The sequence below is a fragment of the Gekko japonicus genome, unplaced genomic scaffold (genome assembly GCF_001447785.1).
Source record: "Gekko japonicus isolate JY-2015 unplaced genomic scaffold, Gekko_japonicus_V1.1 scaffold1101, whole genome shotgun sequence".
NCBI lineage: Eukaryota > Metazoa > Chordata > Lepidosauria > Squamata > Gekkonidae > Gekko > Gekko japonicus.
Window position 1 is genome coordinate 83462 of NW_015168680.1, and position 14987 is coordinate 98448.

The 14987-nt window shown below is 44.5% G+C and overlaps 1 protein-coding gene across 1 annotated transcript in view; it reads left to right on the forward strand.

The window, feature by feature from the left end:
- DDX10 (DEAD-box helicase 10) overlaps positions 1 to 14987 on the forward strand; it is a 255941-nt gene that overhangs the window by 55315 nt on the left and 185639 nt on the right. Inside the window, exons 12-13 of the mRNA XM_015415396.1 lie at positions 4372 to 4460; positions 14457 to 14868. Coding sequence (XP_015270882.1) covers positions 4372 to 4460; positions 14457 to 14868 — 501 coding nt within the window. The remainder of the gene's footprint in view (positions 1 to 4371; positions 4461 to 14456; positions 14869 to 14987) is intronic.

Genomic DNA, 14987 nt, shown 5'->3' on the forward strand with positions numbered 1-14987 from the left:
AAAGCAGTTGTAATTCTGAGTGATCTCCAGCCCTCACCTGGAGATTGGACACATTTTACTTCAGAACAGCAAACTGTTTAGAATGTTAGAGGCAAAAGCCAATCAAGGCGCATAAGCAAACGACCTCTGTGTTCCGAGGCAAAGGCCAATGAGGCTACATATTCAAATAACCTCTGTGTTCTGACTGGCTGGGGGGCGGGGAGGAACAGCAAACTGTTTAGAATGTAGAATGTTGGAGGTGAGACTCAAGCAATGCAGGCAGTGGATAGGGACAGATTCTGAGTGACACACCAGGGCGCCAACCAATTCCGGAGCGTGTGGAATGTTCTAGAGAAGTGCCACCACCATTCAGCTTTTAAGGGAGATAACTGGCTGTTGGACATGTAAGTTTCTTCTGCCCATGTAACTGGAAGTCTAGGCACTGCTCTTGGGACTGTCTTATTGAGATGTAGCCCCTCCATGAAAATTTTCAGGACTTCAGAAATATAGCGTGTTACTGTGAAGAAATGATATAAAGTGACTTTGTAATGCTTAAATGTGTTATTTTGGGAAGAAATAATGAAGCACTTGGGAGCCAGCGTAGTTTAGAGTTGGACTAGGATTGGGAAACCCAGGTTCAAATTCCTACTCTGTCATAAGAGCTTGCTGGGTGACCTTGTATGATGACACCATCTCCAGACCTAGAAACTAGGGACGTAAATTTCACACCCTACAAACTCCCCCCCCCCCGCACATTCTTTTATTATTAAAAAAGGAGGCTTTGGGGATGCTTAGTCTTCTGGTCCTCAATGAGGGCAATACTTGAACTCAGGTCGCCACCTGGTATTACCTTGGCCTATTATGAGGGGATTATAGGCTTGACACAGTAGTAGGCTTGATGGAAACAACTGAGAAACAGGTTTATTTCAGTGTCTTGGTTGTTTGTTTTCCTTTACTTCAGCCCTCTCAGTATTCCAGTAACAAAGTTACTGGACAGCTGGAACCTGACAATGCGTAGCAGCTACGAAGCGGGTTTCTTGTTTGACTGATTCAGAACTGAAACACAGAACAGAAGGCTTTTAACAGTTTTTGACGGGAACAGCACCCAAACCCCATCTTGTCTTCAAAATACCTAAATTCCCCATTGGACTCCTTTCCTAACCAGCATGCTTCCTAGCCCTTCTCCAACCAAAATCCAACCCCCCCCCCCAAACACTCTGTTCTTGGCCAGCAGTTAAACTGCTAAACTCCCCCCCCTTAACATTTGAAAATGATTGGCTGAGGCTCCTAGTGGGTGGAAACCGTCCATCACACCTTGGGCCATTCACATACTCTCAGCCTCATCCGCCTCTCAGGGTTTTGTGAGGATAAAATGCAGGAGATGAACATTGAAAGCTGTTTTGGGCTCCCATCGGGGAGAAAGGTGGGGTATAAAACAAGTAAATAGATAATAGATAAGTGACATGCTAGTTCTCTAGTGTTGTTTTTTATTTTGTAGTCTTGTGCCATGATTTGGCTTTCCTTTGGGCTGTGAGAAAGTTAATGAGAATTATACATCCCCAAGGGAAAAATGGAAACTGTTGCTGAATTGTTTTGCATACCACACTGCTTGGTTCAAACATAATGCCAACCTGAGGTATGCGGGTGTGTGAATGAGCCTGGGAGATAGTTAGGTTATCGAGGCAATTAGGTATTTCGAAGCTTCCTGGGAAACCGTAGTTTGCCATTAAACCTGTGCAGGAAAAACTGGTCTGAACTTGCCGTACAAATTTCAAACCGTGGCTCCTTCCCCACTCATTCTTTTGTGATATCTAATCACATTTTGCAATATGGGACATTGCTAGTAGTACAGATTCAGCTGTTGGTTGAGATTCTTGCTATGTGTGCTTCAGTGTCTGACCCCAAATTTCAACAGTTCTTAAATAGCTTTCTGCCCTTGCTATAAACAGCTCATAGCAGGAGCAGATACTGATCATTATGCGCAGCCCAAAGTTTCATAATTAAAGCGACCAATTCCTCATGCAAGCAGAATGATTTTTGTGCCGCTCAAGTGAAAGGGTGTGTGCATGTGTGAGAATAAAATCCGTAGAGTTATTTAAAATAACCCAATCACTTAGTACCCTTTTTTTTGCTCTGCATATTTCAATCTTTAAAAAAAATGTATAGTAGTAGATTTTCCATAATGGATTTTGGAGAACGGGAGATGAAATGAGAATTCCAAAAACGAATCAGTAAATATATCTATAAAAATAAGTTTTCCTCCCCAGCACTTCCCAAAACAAAAATTACAGAACAGTGCAGTGGAAACATAAACAGTATGATTTAATGAATGATACACTTGAGTTAGCAGCCAAACGAAAGGGCATGCTGGTAGCAGCAGGTTATTCCATTTTATAGGAGTGATTTTCCAGTGTTTTATTGCAGCCTGGGTAATATGAAACTTCAAGCGAAAGCTGTTTGTACAGTTGCTGGTGCTGTTGTTTCGGCAGCTGGGTTTTAAGGGCAAAAGAATTCCATACCGCAACATCTATTAAGTGTTTAAAAATGGTTTTCAAGGATGAAGCAAACAGTTTCGGTTTTAAGATATATGGAAGAAAGAAGGTCATTTTGAAAGGCAACGGGAGAAGCATACAAAAAAGTTCGGTTGGAGTTTAGCCCCATGAAATAAAAAGGACCACTAAGGAAACTTTGAAATACCGGAAGTACATTCTAGGAGGAAACCTTATGTTAGGGATGTATGACAGTAAATCCCATTTAATGTTTGTGGAGCTAACACTCAAGAGTGCATGCAACTGCAGCAGGGCTGGTGTCAGCATACCCGGGGGGGCGGGGGAGCTGATAGGGCACAGAGTTCCTGACAAGGTCCACTGCTGCAGAGCTCCCCAGTCACATGCTGTCAAGGAAGGAATGGTGGCTTCCCTGGTGCACACAGTGGCGTTGTTCCTTTCTGCACACACCACCCAGCACCATCAGGGAAAGGACACACAGTCAGTAGGAAGGAAACATAGGCAAGTGAGGTGGGCTGGAAGGAAGGAAGGCATGAGTGGGGGGTTGGGGGTGGGGAAGATCTGGCCCCGGATTGCAGGCATAGTTTAAAAATACTGGACTGGGTAATCTCAATTGTAGTTGAGCAGTTCCTCTGTAGTAACTTGCTTTTTTGTCATAAACGGCAGTCATCCATCATTTTTTTTTTTTTGCCAGTTTGACTAAGAAATCAAACAATGGCAGTAGTTTTGTTAGGTTTTTTTTTAAATAAGCAAACGTTGTATACTCTTGTAGGAACTGTTGTGTTCCTAACAGTCAGGGCTAGGGCAGGACTGTTGACAATTATACTAGTTCTGAAGGATATATGGTTCCTGAGGTCATTTCCTTGAGCTGGAGAAATAAGAGCTTGAAGTGTAGGAGCAGCAGGGACCAAGGAAAAAGCAGGAAACTGGGACTCTAGTATCTACCCTAAGCCAATCCAGAGATGTCATACTACTAGCCAGTCATAGGGGTGGATGTTGCACACCACTAGTCTTACTATGTATTGGAGGTTTTTATCCTTGTACACGGCTTTGAGAACCTGTATGGTCATGAGGTGGTCTATGCGTTTAAATAAAACATTGCTTTTCCTCTATGTGAAAGTAGCTGTTGCTTTTTATGAGCAAATTTATTGTTTTAAGAACCCATTAGTTTCTGGTTCAAATGGACTCATAATTTGATTCATACTCTTCAGGTACCACCTATCCCCACAAATATTGTTAGTCCAACTGTCTCAAGAGTAACTGTAAATTGCTCTGAGCCCGCAGGTATGTGGGAAAGAGCGATCAATGAATCGAAAGCATTATTATTATTATTATTATTATTATTATTATTATTATTACATGCTTGTGCTTCAGCTGTGGTGGTGGAAAGTGCTGTCAAGTCACGGCCAACTTTAGGCAACCCTTTAGGGTTTTCAAGGCAAGAAATGTTCAGAGGTGGCTTGCCATTGCCGGCCTCTGCATAGCAACCCCAGGCTTCCTTGGTAGTCTCACATCCAAATACAAACCAGGGCCAACAACCCTGCTTCTGAGTTTGGATGAGATTGGGCTAGCCTGGGCCATCCAGGTCGAGCCAGCTTAAGTTGTAACCTGTAGCTATTACTTGTGTTCAGAAGATGCCGTTTCCCCCAAAGAGGTATACCCGAGTGGCATAATCAGAGGTGGGAGAAGAGGAGATCATGTCTTGACTTGACAGACAGCAACTGATAGATGATCTATTTCAATCTTAATTAGTTTTACCTAAAATACAGTGCACAAATTTCAATTGTTCAACATTCTGGATCTCTTTATCTGTTTCAGATTAAAGAGACAGAACCTCTTTTTTTACTGTTCAAAGTAATTTATTTTCCTTTCCCTCCCCCTTTAGTGTTTTGTTTCCTATCTGCGATCCGTCTACCTAATGAAGAACAAAGAAGTATTTGATGTATTCAAGCTACCTGTGACTGAATATGCCCTGTAAGTGCTATTATGTCTAATTGTTATAAATGCTAAAAGTGCTCTGTAAAAGTCTACAGGTTTTTTTTGCTGATTTCTTTTGAACTGCACAAACAATGGCTGCTTTATTTCCAATTGGAAATGATAGCATTTTAAAAATACTTTGTAAGCTTTCAGAAGCTAAGTAGGGTTGGCCCTGGCTAGTGTTTGCATGGGGGACTTCCAAGGAATACCAGGGTTGTGATATGGAGGTAGGCATTGCCAAACCACCTCTGAAAGTCTCTTGCTTTGAAAAACCCATGGGGTCACCATAGATCAGCTGTGACTTGACGGCACTTTCCACCACCACTAAGTATGACACACATATATACATAGCTCGTTAATATATAGATATAAGCAAACCATAGAAAAATATTGGTAAATGAATACTTAACTGGGGCCCCGGTCATACGGGCCGGATATCGCGGGTGGGGGAGGCATGGCTAATTGCCCCGGCGCAGCTTGATCCGCGATTACGCACACCACGGGTCCTTCCCTCGCCGCCGGCAGGTAAACGAGGGACCGGAGGGGAATGCCGCACGCTGGCGCGATCACACCACAGGAGTCTGGAGGGCGCCCGGGGCAAACGTTTACTAGTACCTTGGAGGTACTACTTTTCAACACGCATTTTCGGCGATAAGCCACGGGTGCGCTCCACTTCCCAGATGTTGGGGTGTGATCGCGCCCAGATAATCCGCCCACCATCCGTGCCTCTCCCGCGGCAACTTTGCCGTGTGACCGGGGCCTATCCTCTGCTATCCTGTAATACCAAATTAACATGCACAATAGTTCTGTGCTACTTTTGAGGCTCTTTAGCCTATTCAACCGTCATTTACAAAAAGATTAAAGCCATTCTGCATTGCAGTGTTAATTCTGTATTAGGCAGCTAGAGTTCTAGGGGGGCCAAGCACGGTTCCTGAAGTCTTTCCATCTGTGCCCCCCCCCAGATCTCAAAGACCAGGTGTCGTGACCCCAGGGGGTCTCCACCTTCTGCCTCCATCACCCTGGACTTCGGTCCCTTGAGAAGGCCCAAGGTACCCTCTCAAGCCCATCCAAAATGCCCCTTTGACAGCCGAGAAAACATGAGCGTGATGACCAAGGCAGAGAACCAGTGAAACAGAAAGGGTTTATTTTTACAGTACTGGGTAGAGGAAAAACAAGACAAGGTGCTTTTAAAAGATATAACAATGGTTAAAAGGCAAAATAAACACAATCTAACACAGCCACCTATTACTGTTCCTAACTGCTTACTACTTCCAGGCCCACAGCCTGCCTAACACTCACGCTGAGCCAAGTGGGGGATCTTTTCCTCTCACCAGACCAGCCTGTCCCCACAGTGACCAGGCTGCAGAGAGAGACGAAAGAACCCCGTTTTCCACAGTTAACAGCTAAGACAGACTCCTCACACAGTATGTAACAGTCTCCTCACAGAATCGCTGTACTCTGATTGGCTATAGCCCGTTGCTAAGCCTTATGGGGATTGTAGGCTGTCTGCTTTCACTGCCATGCAGGTCTCTCCTGGGACCAGGTCACACCAGGCTCTGCTCCCAGTCCTGCACAGACCATGATACCAGGCTTCTCTACCATACCGTTGACAAGTTCTTTAATTCCTTCTCTTGCAACATGGACTGCAAAATAGGCCTTGGAAGCGCTTTCCACTCATTCCTCAATTACACAAGCCAAGAGGCAAGTGGACTCCCATTTGACCACGTGATGTGGCCTGTCTCAGCAGATTCTGGGGTAGCATTACTTATGTAAGGGCCGTCAAGTTGTAACTGACTCATGGTGACCCCAGCAAGGGGCATTCAAGGCAAGTGAAAAGCAGAGATGGTTTACCATTGCCTTTCTCTGCAGTCTTTCTTGGGCGTCTCCCATTCAAGTACTGACCCTGCTTTTAGTTTCCAAGGTCGGAGGAGATTGAGCTATACCATACCATTCCACCTCCTCGAAGGTTAGCACTAAAGACAGTCATATTATAGCAAATGGCAGATTTCTTAGATTTAGGGTGGTGGTGGTGCAGAATTAAAGAAGAGAAGGGGGGAAATGGTGCAGTGGGGAAATAAATTTTATTTCACTCAAACTTCCCTACATGTTTTGAATGCAGCTTTCTGGGATTTGTAAGGCAACTATCCCTTAATAGTGTTCCCACCATAAGAAGTCTGTAGATCCTGACAGCCTGATAAGGCTGCTTGCGAAACTTGTAGGGACCTTCAAATGAAATAAAAATTTCCTCATTGTACCACCATTTTTTTCTTATCTTCTTGGATTATACCTAGACCATTAATCTGTTCTCACTCATTACATACTCCAATGGCAGTTTTTCTATAGGAATCTGAAGCAGAAAATGGACTTTCTGCACATCTGTTCCCTGAAGTTCTTTAAACTAGAGGACCCAGGGATTGAATCTCAGAGGTGCTGCAGCTCTGAGGAAGAGCATCTTCTTTGCATGTAGGAAGGTCCCAGGTTCCATCAATGGCATCTCCAGTTAAAAGGTTCAGGTGGTAAGCAATGTTCCCACTAAGCTGAGTTAATGTGAGCTAGCTCACAGTTTTTTAGCCTCTGGCTCACACACTAGCCAAATTGCTCTCTCACAACTTTAATGCCAGTAGCTCACAATGTAGAATTTTTGCTCACAAGACTCCACAGCCTAGAGGGAGCATTGTGGTAAGTGATATGAAAGACCTCAGCCTGAGACCCTGGAGACTTACTGCCGATCAGAACAGACAACACTGATGTTGATAGACCACTGGTCTGACCCCGTATAAGGCAGCTTCACGTGGTTATTTGCATGCAGAGTATGTGTTCTCCCACTGAGCTGTGGCCCATTCTTAGGGGTAGCGCAATGTGGATTTTCTCTTTGGGACCTTCAATAAGATATATGTGGGCTGAAAACACAAGCACTGGTGCAACTATTTATACACTTCAAGGCTTTTTCTTCTGGTGTGGAGATTATTCATATGATGAGAAGTCACTGTTGTGAGTAGAGTTAACGGACTTTGCTGATGTGAATATGTTAGCAGTTCCTTTGACTTCCACAGGGATGTGAATGGTGGGGATATTTAATTTCTCAGCTGTATCACTTAGCCGCACATAATGGATGTCTTTGTAAATAAATACATGGAAAGTATTGAAAAACTATTTTTCATTGTGTGTGTCAAAACAGAGGTGGCTTAGAGTGGCCCAGAGTCTTAATCAATGTTCCCTCTAAGCTGTGGAGTCTTGTGAGCAAAAAATCTACTTTGTGAGCTACTGGCATTAAAGCTGTGAGTGAGCGATTTGGCTGCTGCATAAATCAGTTTGCTCTGGAGCCATCCCTTCCTGAGCTGAGACAAAAATATGTGAGCCAGAGGCTAAAAAACTGTGAGCTAGCTCACACTAACTCAGCTTAGAGGGAACACTGGTCTTAAAAATTCTGGGTTGAACTGGAAAGCAAAGTCTCCCCCCCCCATTTCCTCCTTGAATCCAAACAGAAATTTTCATTGATTCCCTGCATGCTTTTCAAATAAGCATTTAGCGTTCTTTTGCTTGTCAGCTCTGTGCCATCCCTCCATGAAAGGCTTCATTTGGGAGATCACGGTGTTGAGCCTCAGAGGGGAGGCATTCCACAGATGAGGTGCCACTGTTTAAAAAAAGCCCCGTCTCTTGTTGCCAGTCTCTCTGCAGGCAGAGGCACAGAGATCAAGGCTTGGGGAGAGGATCTAAAATTGGCAGGTTGGACAGTACAAGAGGAGGTGGTCCTTCATCTACCCAGGCCCCAAGCTGTTTAGGGCCTTAAAGGTATAAAGTAGTACAGAAATTCGGTTTGTATTATCCCTATATTACAAACTTGTCTGGAGTTTGTGTGTGAAGAACAGGACTGCCAAGTGCCCCTCGGGGTGAGGGGGCTTCCGGACCACACTTTTTGGCGTCCCTCACAACTGAGCAATTTGGATTTGGTATGTCATGAAAACTGTGGGCTATACGCAGTTAGTTTTTTTTTAGCTTAGCTTAAGATAGGCTTTTAATCCCGTTCAAGCAGATGGACCTGATTGAGAAGTCCCTATTTTATAGAATCAGAAGGTAGAGGTCTAGAAGGGAGGCAGGGGTCCAGGCCAGTAGCTACTGTGGGGCATCTCGGGGCTAGGCCCCCTGACTTACTGGCAAGGCCCCACAACTTCCCATCCATCCCAGGGTCCCCAAGTGGTGGCTGGTGTCGGGAAGGAGCCAGGTATTCCTTTAATTCAATTAGCCAGTGCCCCCTAAGAAATTTAAACGTCCCTTACTTTAAAAATCCTGGCTATGGGCCTGCAGGGGTCACCCCTTTTACAAACAGTTAAAGCAAATTAGACAATTTGCCCGACCCCATGAAACACAGGGTGATCAGAGCCCACAGAATTTTATCCCCCTGGTTCCCTTTGCTCAGCAGCTCTAGTGAGCAGAAAGCTGGTGTGGAGGCTTCCTGTGGCCCAGCTTGCATTCTCCGTGCTGTTCTTTGTGACCTTTAGTCATTCCTACTTTCAACCTTTTTCTCTCTGCTGAAATGGTTGCTAACAGATAGAACTTGCCATTCAATGGTCTTGAAAATTTGAGTACTTTTGTATTGGGTTCAGTCAATGGTTAGTGTAAAAGTAGTCCTGTTATTGGGTATTTTGTTACAAAATAGGGGAAAGGTACCAGCTAATTAGCTATGGTGATGGCGTGTTCTATCCAGTTGTGTTTTTTAAAAAATTAGCATGCTTCTAGGGCATTCCCCATTTCAGAGTAGATCAAGACATGCCTTATAGACCCCCCTCCCTTCCAGACATCTGTCTTTTGATTCTTGCAGTATAAAGTGCCATCAAGTTGCAGCCAGTTTATGGCAACCCCATAGGGTTTTCAAGGCAAAAGGCAAACAGGGGTGGTTTCCCACTCCCTGCCTCTGTGTAGTGACCCTGGACTCCCTTAGTGTGTTCTCCTGTCCAAGTACTAAGTAGGGCCAACCCTGCTTAGCTTCTGAGATCTGAGGAGATTGGGCTAGTCTGGTCCCTTCAGATCAGGGCCCTTCTGATTCTACAGGAAATGTATTGCTCAATATGGTGGGTCTCCTTGAAGAGGATTAAAAATTTTTTTTTTAAGCCAGTCGCTCCCAACCTTTTTGGTATGGTGAGGCACGAGTCCAAACTTACTTGGAATGGTGACCTACTTTAAAAAGCTTCTGAGATCTGAGGAGATTGGGCTACTCTGGTCCATTCAGGTCAGGGCCCTTCTGATTCTACAGGAAATGCAGAATCAATATGGTGGGTCTCCTTGAAGAAGATTTAAAAAAAATCTTTAAGCCAGTCGCTCCCAACCTTTTTTGGTATGGTGAGGCACGAGTCCAAACTTACTTGGAATGGTGACCTACTTAAAAAAAACATGGAGTATTCACAAGTTGATAAAACTACAAAAGCTTGGGATACCCTCCTGCCCCATATGGGAAACACGGCCTTTAAGATAAGCAAAGAAATGTAGCTGCATACAGCCTACCGTTTCAAAACCGAGCAGATCCAGATTGCTCAGTTTGCTCAGAAACCTGGTTCTCTCTGCAAGACTTTATTGGAACTGCTTACTCATCGGAATTTTTTGGCATGGAGAGGCATTAAAGCAAAACCCCACATCCATCTTTTAAGCGCTGTAGTCTCATTTCAGAATACTGATGAGACTCTTTAGTGTGGCATTGCTATTGTTAAGACTGCAACCTGGTAGTAGTGGTGAACAAAAATTTCAGAGGGCTGAACTTTATTTTGATAACTGCTTTTCTTCAAAAGGACGTTGTTGAGCTATTTCTGAGGCAGGCAGAGAGGTTGAGGGGAGACTACATCTGTTAACTGCCAGGATGGAAAACATTGTGACCGCATCAATCGGCATTCTGCAGATACAATAGCAGAGAAACTGTTTTCTCCGCAGGAACTGGATTAAAATTTTGTCCTTCAAAAGAAAGTTATCTGTTTCCCTGATTCTGACACGCTAGATAAGGGTACTTAATAGAGGCTTACTTCCAACAGCTTGCCTCTTGTCAGTTTGAGAATGTAACTGCTTGAGGGACAGATTTTAGATGCATTTATTACATAATAGTTTTATGATTTATTATGCATTAAAAAAGCATCTCCACCAGCACCACCACCACCACCACTTTGGATGCAACCCAACTTCTCCCCCTGCAATGGCAATACGTACTTATGGGAGAAGCCCAGAAGTGTAGGAAACATCTCACGCTTACAGAGTTCTTTGTGAATGCAGGGAGGGGCTGGATATGGGATATGGTTTTATCTTCCTTTTCATTCTCTTTGCCCACAAGAGATTTTTAACTCTTTAACATTTTTCTGTTTTGCAAAAGTAATAGAATAAGAACATACAATTTTATACTGTGGGTGTCAGGTTCCACAGCAAGTAACTCTTCACACACGTTTCTCCTGAAGCATTAAGTTTATTAGTGTACAAGACTGGTACCATGTCCACAGGATCATTGTTAGGAATAACTAGAAGGCGGGAACATCCCAATACATATAGCTTAGCCATTAGCTAAGCGAATGAACTTCGGGCGCGCGGGAAAACTCCCGGCGGGATATTACATAATGAGCGGGAGAGTCCCATGGTTTCCTGAGAGCAGAAAAATTCACACCAAAGGTGGATCCCAAGCCCTCCCAAATACACAAGGCCAGACTGATAAAGGCGTCTAGTTCCCACGGCTCCCTGGCATGTTTACAGCAAGCTGCTGAGCTGCAAGCAAAGCGGGAAGAGGGAAGGGTAGACAGCACAGATATTGCAGCTAGCTGACAGTGGGCATGGAGGGGTATGATGGGTGGGGGATGTGCTCTGGATAGCATACACACTGTAGTATTCATCCGACTTCTTCTCCAAACTCACATTTACCCATCACTTTCCCCAGCAAGTGTGCAGAAATTTTCACTAGCAGCTTAGTGTGTGCATGCAGCCCATTGCTGTGTGAATATTGACTATTGGCAGAAGAACAGTGTTTATTGAGTCCATTTTTATTCCCACCCTGGAGACCCACTACTGGTCTTGAGTAGACAGTTACTGACCTTGATGGTCCAAGGGTCTGAGTATAAGGCAGCTTCATGTTTGTTCCCGTGACTGTCAATGTGGCATAGTTAAAACAAGATCTGACAAACAATGAGTGATAAAAAGGACATGTTTAACCCAGTCCTAAAATGATACACAAAGGAATATCATTGCAGCAAAGCACCAGTTCTTCCTTGGAGGAGGAAGATTCCACCTGCTGCAGGATCCTCGCTTTCTCTTGAACTCCATGCCCTGCTTCAGGAATCCTGCAGTCCCTGCAGAAAGCACCAATCTGTTTGGGAACTGAGGGTTCAGAGTACATCCCACAAGAAGATGCGACATGTGCCTCACTGTCCATTTCTCCGTGCATCTCTTGCTGTGAAACAATTACTAGGCTTATTGAAAACAAATGTCCCTTTGCTTGCGCATTCTCAGCACTGGAATTTGTTGGCTTTATCATTTCCCTGGTTTAACAAATGTTCTAATTTAGAGGGGTAGAAGGAGCTCAGCTTCTGATAATAAAATTAGCTGATATTCAGTGACTTGCCTCAATTTCCTTTTTTTAAAAGGCTTCCGTTACGTATATTTTCTTTTCCTTCTTTTCAGGGATATGCCAGGCAGCAGCTATCTCAAATTGTGCAGAGATGGTATGCAGTCCTGCAGTAATTAATCCGAGAATTGAGCCCAACAGAAACCAATAGTTCTGTGGCAGAGAGGTATTGGGATGAAACATCTCAGCATTCTCTTCCTGGAAACCGAACTTAAAACTGCTGCTCTTTTAACAGGAAGGCTTCTTGCTGTTTTCCATCTCATCTTACAAAATGAAATACTTAATTTCACACAAAATGGAATACTTAATTTCACCTCGTAGCGCTTACGAAAAAAGTGTATGCAGGACAAGCAGGGTTTTTGCCAAGCCCTGTATTCATGACTGTTGACAAGACTCTGCTGCTAGAGGAGAATGGGAAGCTACGGTCCATAACTATTTAATTAAATGGTTTCCCGAATGTTAAAAAGCTCAGTAGGCAATTTGGCTGAGCATTATCTTTCTTTTTTAAGGGAGGGTATGGGGTTGAAGGGAGGAACGGATGCGTAGTTACCGATTCTTTTTTGTGTGAATCAACTACAGTTTGGGAAATCTGTCTTGAATCTTCCCACAGTCTTTGTATCAGTGTGCAAACCTACTTACAGTTTGGGAAATCTGTCTTGAATCTTTCCACAGTCTTTGTATCAGTGTGCAATTGTGAACCTAGTGGTATCTGTACATGCCCATGAAGTGGCCTTATACTGAATCAGGCCATTGGCCTGTCAGTGTCAGTATTGTCTCTATGGCTGGCAACAGCTCTCCAGGCTACCAGGCATTTTCCACATCACCAGCTACTTGATTCTTTTAACTGGGAATGCCAGGAATTGATCCTGGGATAGGTAGTTTGGTGTAGGAGCGTGGACTCTAATCTGGGAGAACTGGGTTTGATTCTCCACTCCTCCACATGCAGCTGCTGGTGTGACCTTGGGACAGTTACAAGTTCTTTCAGAGCCCCACCTACCTCACAGGGTGTCTGTTGTGGGGAGGGGAAGGGAAAGGAGATTGTAAGCTGCTCTGGGACTCCTTTGGGTAGTGAAGGACGCGGTATAAATCCAATCTCCTCTTCTGCGTGCAAAGCAGATGCTGTAACATTGAGCCGTCATCCCACCCCAAATGCTCGTCTCTTTCCAGTTTGCAGTGCAGAACCGCTGTAGTTTCTGTATTGTGGGAAATAATCTGTAACAGGATGGAGATGAACTAAGGCGAGGCTTGGTTCAGGAACATACCTGCCTGGGGGTCGTCTTTGCATAATGGTGGACCAACCAGATGGCTTTCCCCTCTGTTGTGCACCTCAGGTAACATTTGAATTGGAAAATTAAAGAGGGGAAATTGTGCTAGTCTGTTGCAGTGCAAAATAAAATAGGAGCCTTGTGGACTCAGTGTTCTCTCTAAGCTGAGTTCATGTGAGCTAGCTCACAATCTTTTAGCCTCTGGCTCAGACATTTTTGTCTTAGCTCAGGAAGGAGGGCTCCAGAGCAAACTAATTTATGCAGCAGCCAAATCGCTCACTCACAACTTTAATGCCAACAGCTCACAAAGTAGGATTTTTGCTCACGAGACTCCACAGCTTAGGGGGAACACTGCTTGTGGTACCTTAAATAGTTATTTATTTACTTCAGTTGTATCCTACCTTTCTTCCTAATGGAGACTCAAAGCAGCTTACAGCATTCTCCTCTCCTTTATCCTCACAACAATCCTGTGAGGTAGGCTAGATTGAGAGTGTGTGACTGGCCCAAAGTCACCCACCGAAGCTTCCGTGGTAGAGTAGGAATTCAAACTGGGGTCTCCCAAATCCTCGTCTGATGCTCTAACCACTTTTGGCTCAAATGTTTCCTGAGATGTGAGGTGACATTTCAAATGAAGAACTGTTTCGCATAATCCTTCTCCCCTTTTTGAGGAGATGAGGGGGCAATTACATAAATTACACCCGCTCACACAGGCTCCGTGTGGTGATCTCATGTCTCATGTCCTGGTGCATGGTGGAGGAGGAGTCTCAGTCTACCAGGCATAGACCAGTGCTGGTTAGAAGAGTGTCAGAACTGGAGCCCTACGAAACAGGTCTGATTTGAATGCAGCAGTGAAATTGTGACAGTCTGTTAGCCTGGTACCGGCAACAATATTTAGAGTGTCAGATTATCCTGAGTCAGGAAACTAAGGGGGCGTGAAACCTGACGTGGATTCTGGTCTGGCTCAGTTGAAGGCAGTTTCATATGCACATATCTACAAAATCACCTGTTCTTCTGTTCCACTATTACATATAATGTCTGAACCTGTTCTTATTGAAGAGTGAGAAATCTTTGGTAACCACCTGGGCCCCTTTACAGGCAGTGCAGGGAGAGTTTACTCTTATAACATACTCACCTGTTTTGCAGCTCCCTTGGACTTGCAGTGGCTCCTCGTGTGAGATTTCTTCAGAAGGCCCAGAAGAAAATGCTTGGAAATGACCCTGAGAAAGAAGTCCTATTAGGGGGGACAGATCACCCTGAAGAAGCACCTTCCTCTTTTAGCGGTGAAGAGGTAGAGAAATGCAGAGCACTCTTAAGTGAGACGGTGACATTAGCAGGAGAGGAGATCAGAGAGCTTCCTAGAAAAGACAATGGAATGGAGGAAGACGCATTGCCGGGACAGTCAGAGTCAGAAGAAGAGCCACTAATGTGCAAGGACTTGAAAACTCCATCTGTGCAGTTCTTTGACGATGACGACGAGGACACAAAGGACGTCGACGTGCTGACTGTAAAACGACGGAACGTCTTTGGCTTGGAATCCAGAGGCAACGTAGCATTGGTAAGTTCTTTCTGATTATTTCTTCAGCTTCTGCTACAGAGCAGGGCGACATCATAGCCAGATGGTTTTTACTGAAGTGATTGAGTCGCTCAAGTGTTGCAGAACAGGACTGGTTCTGC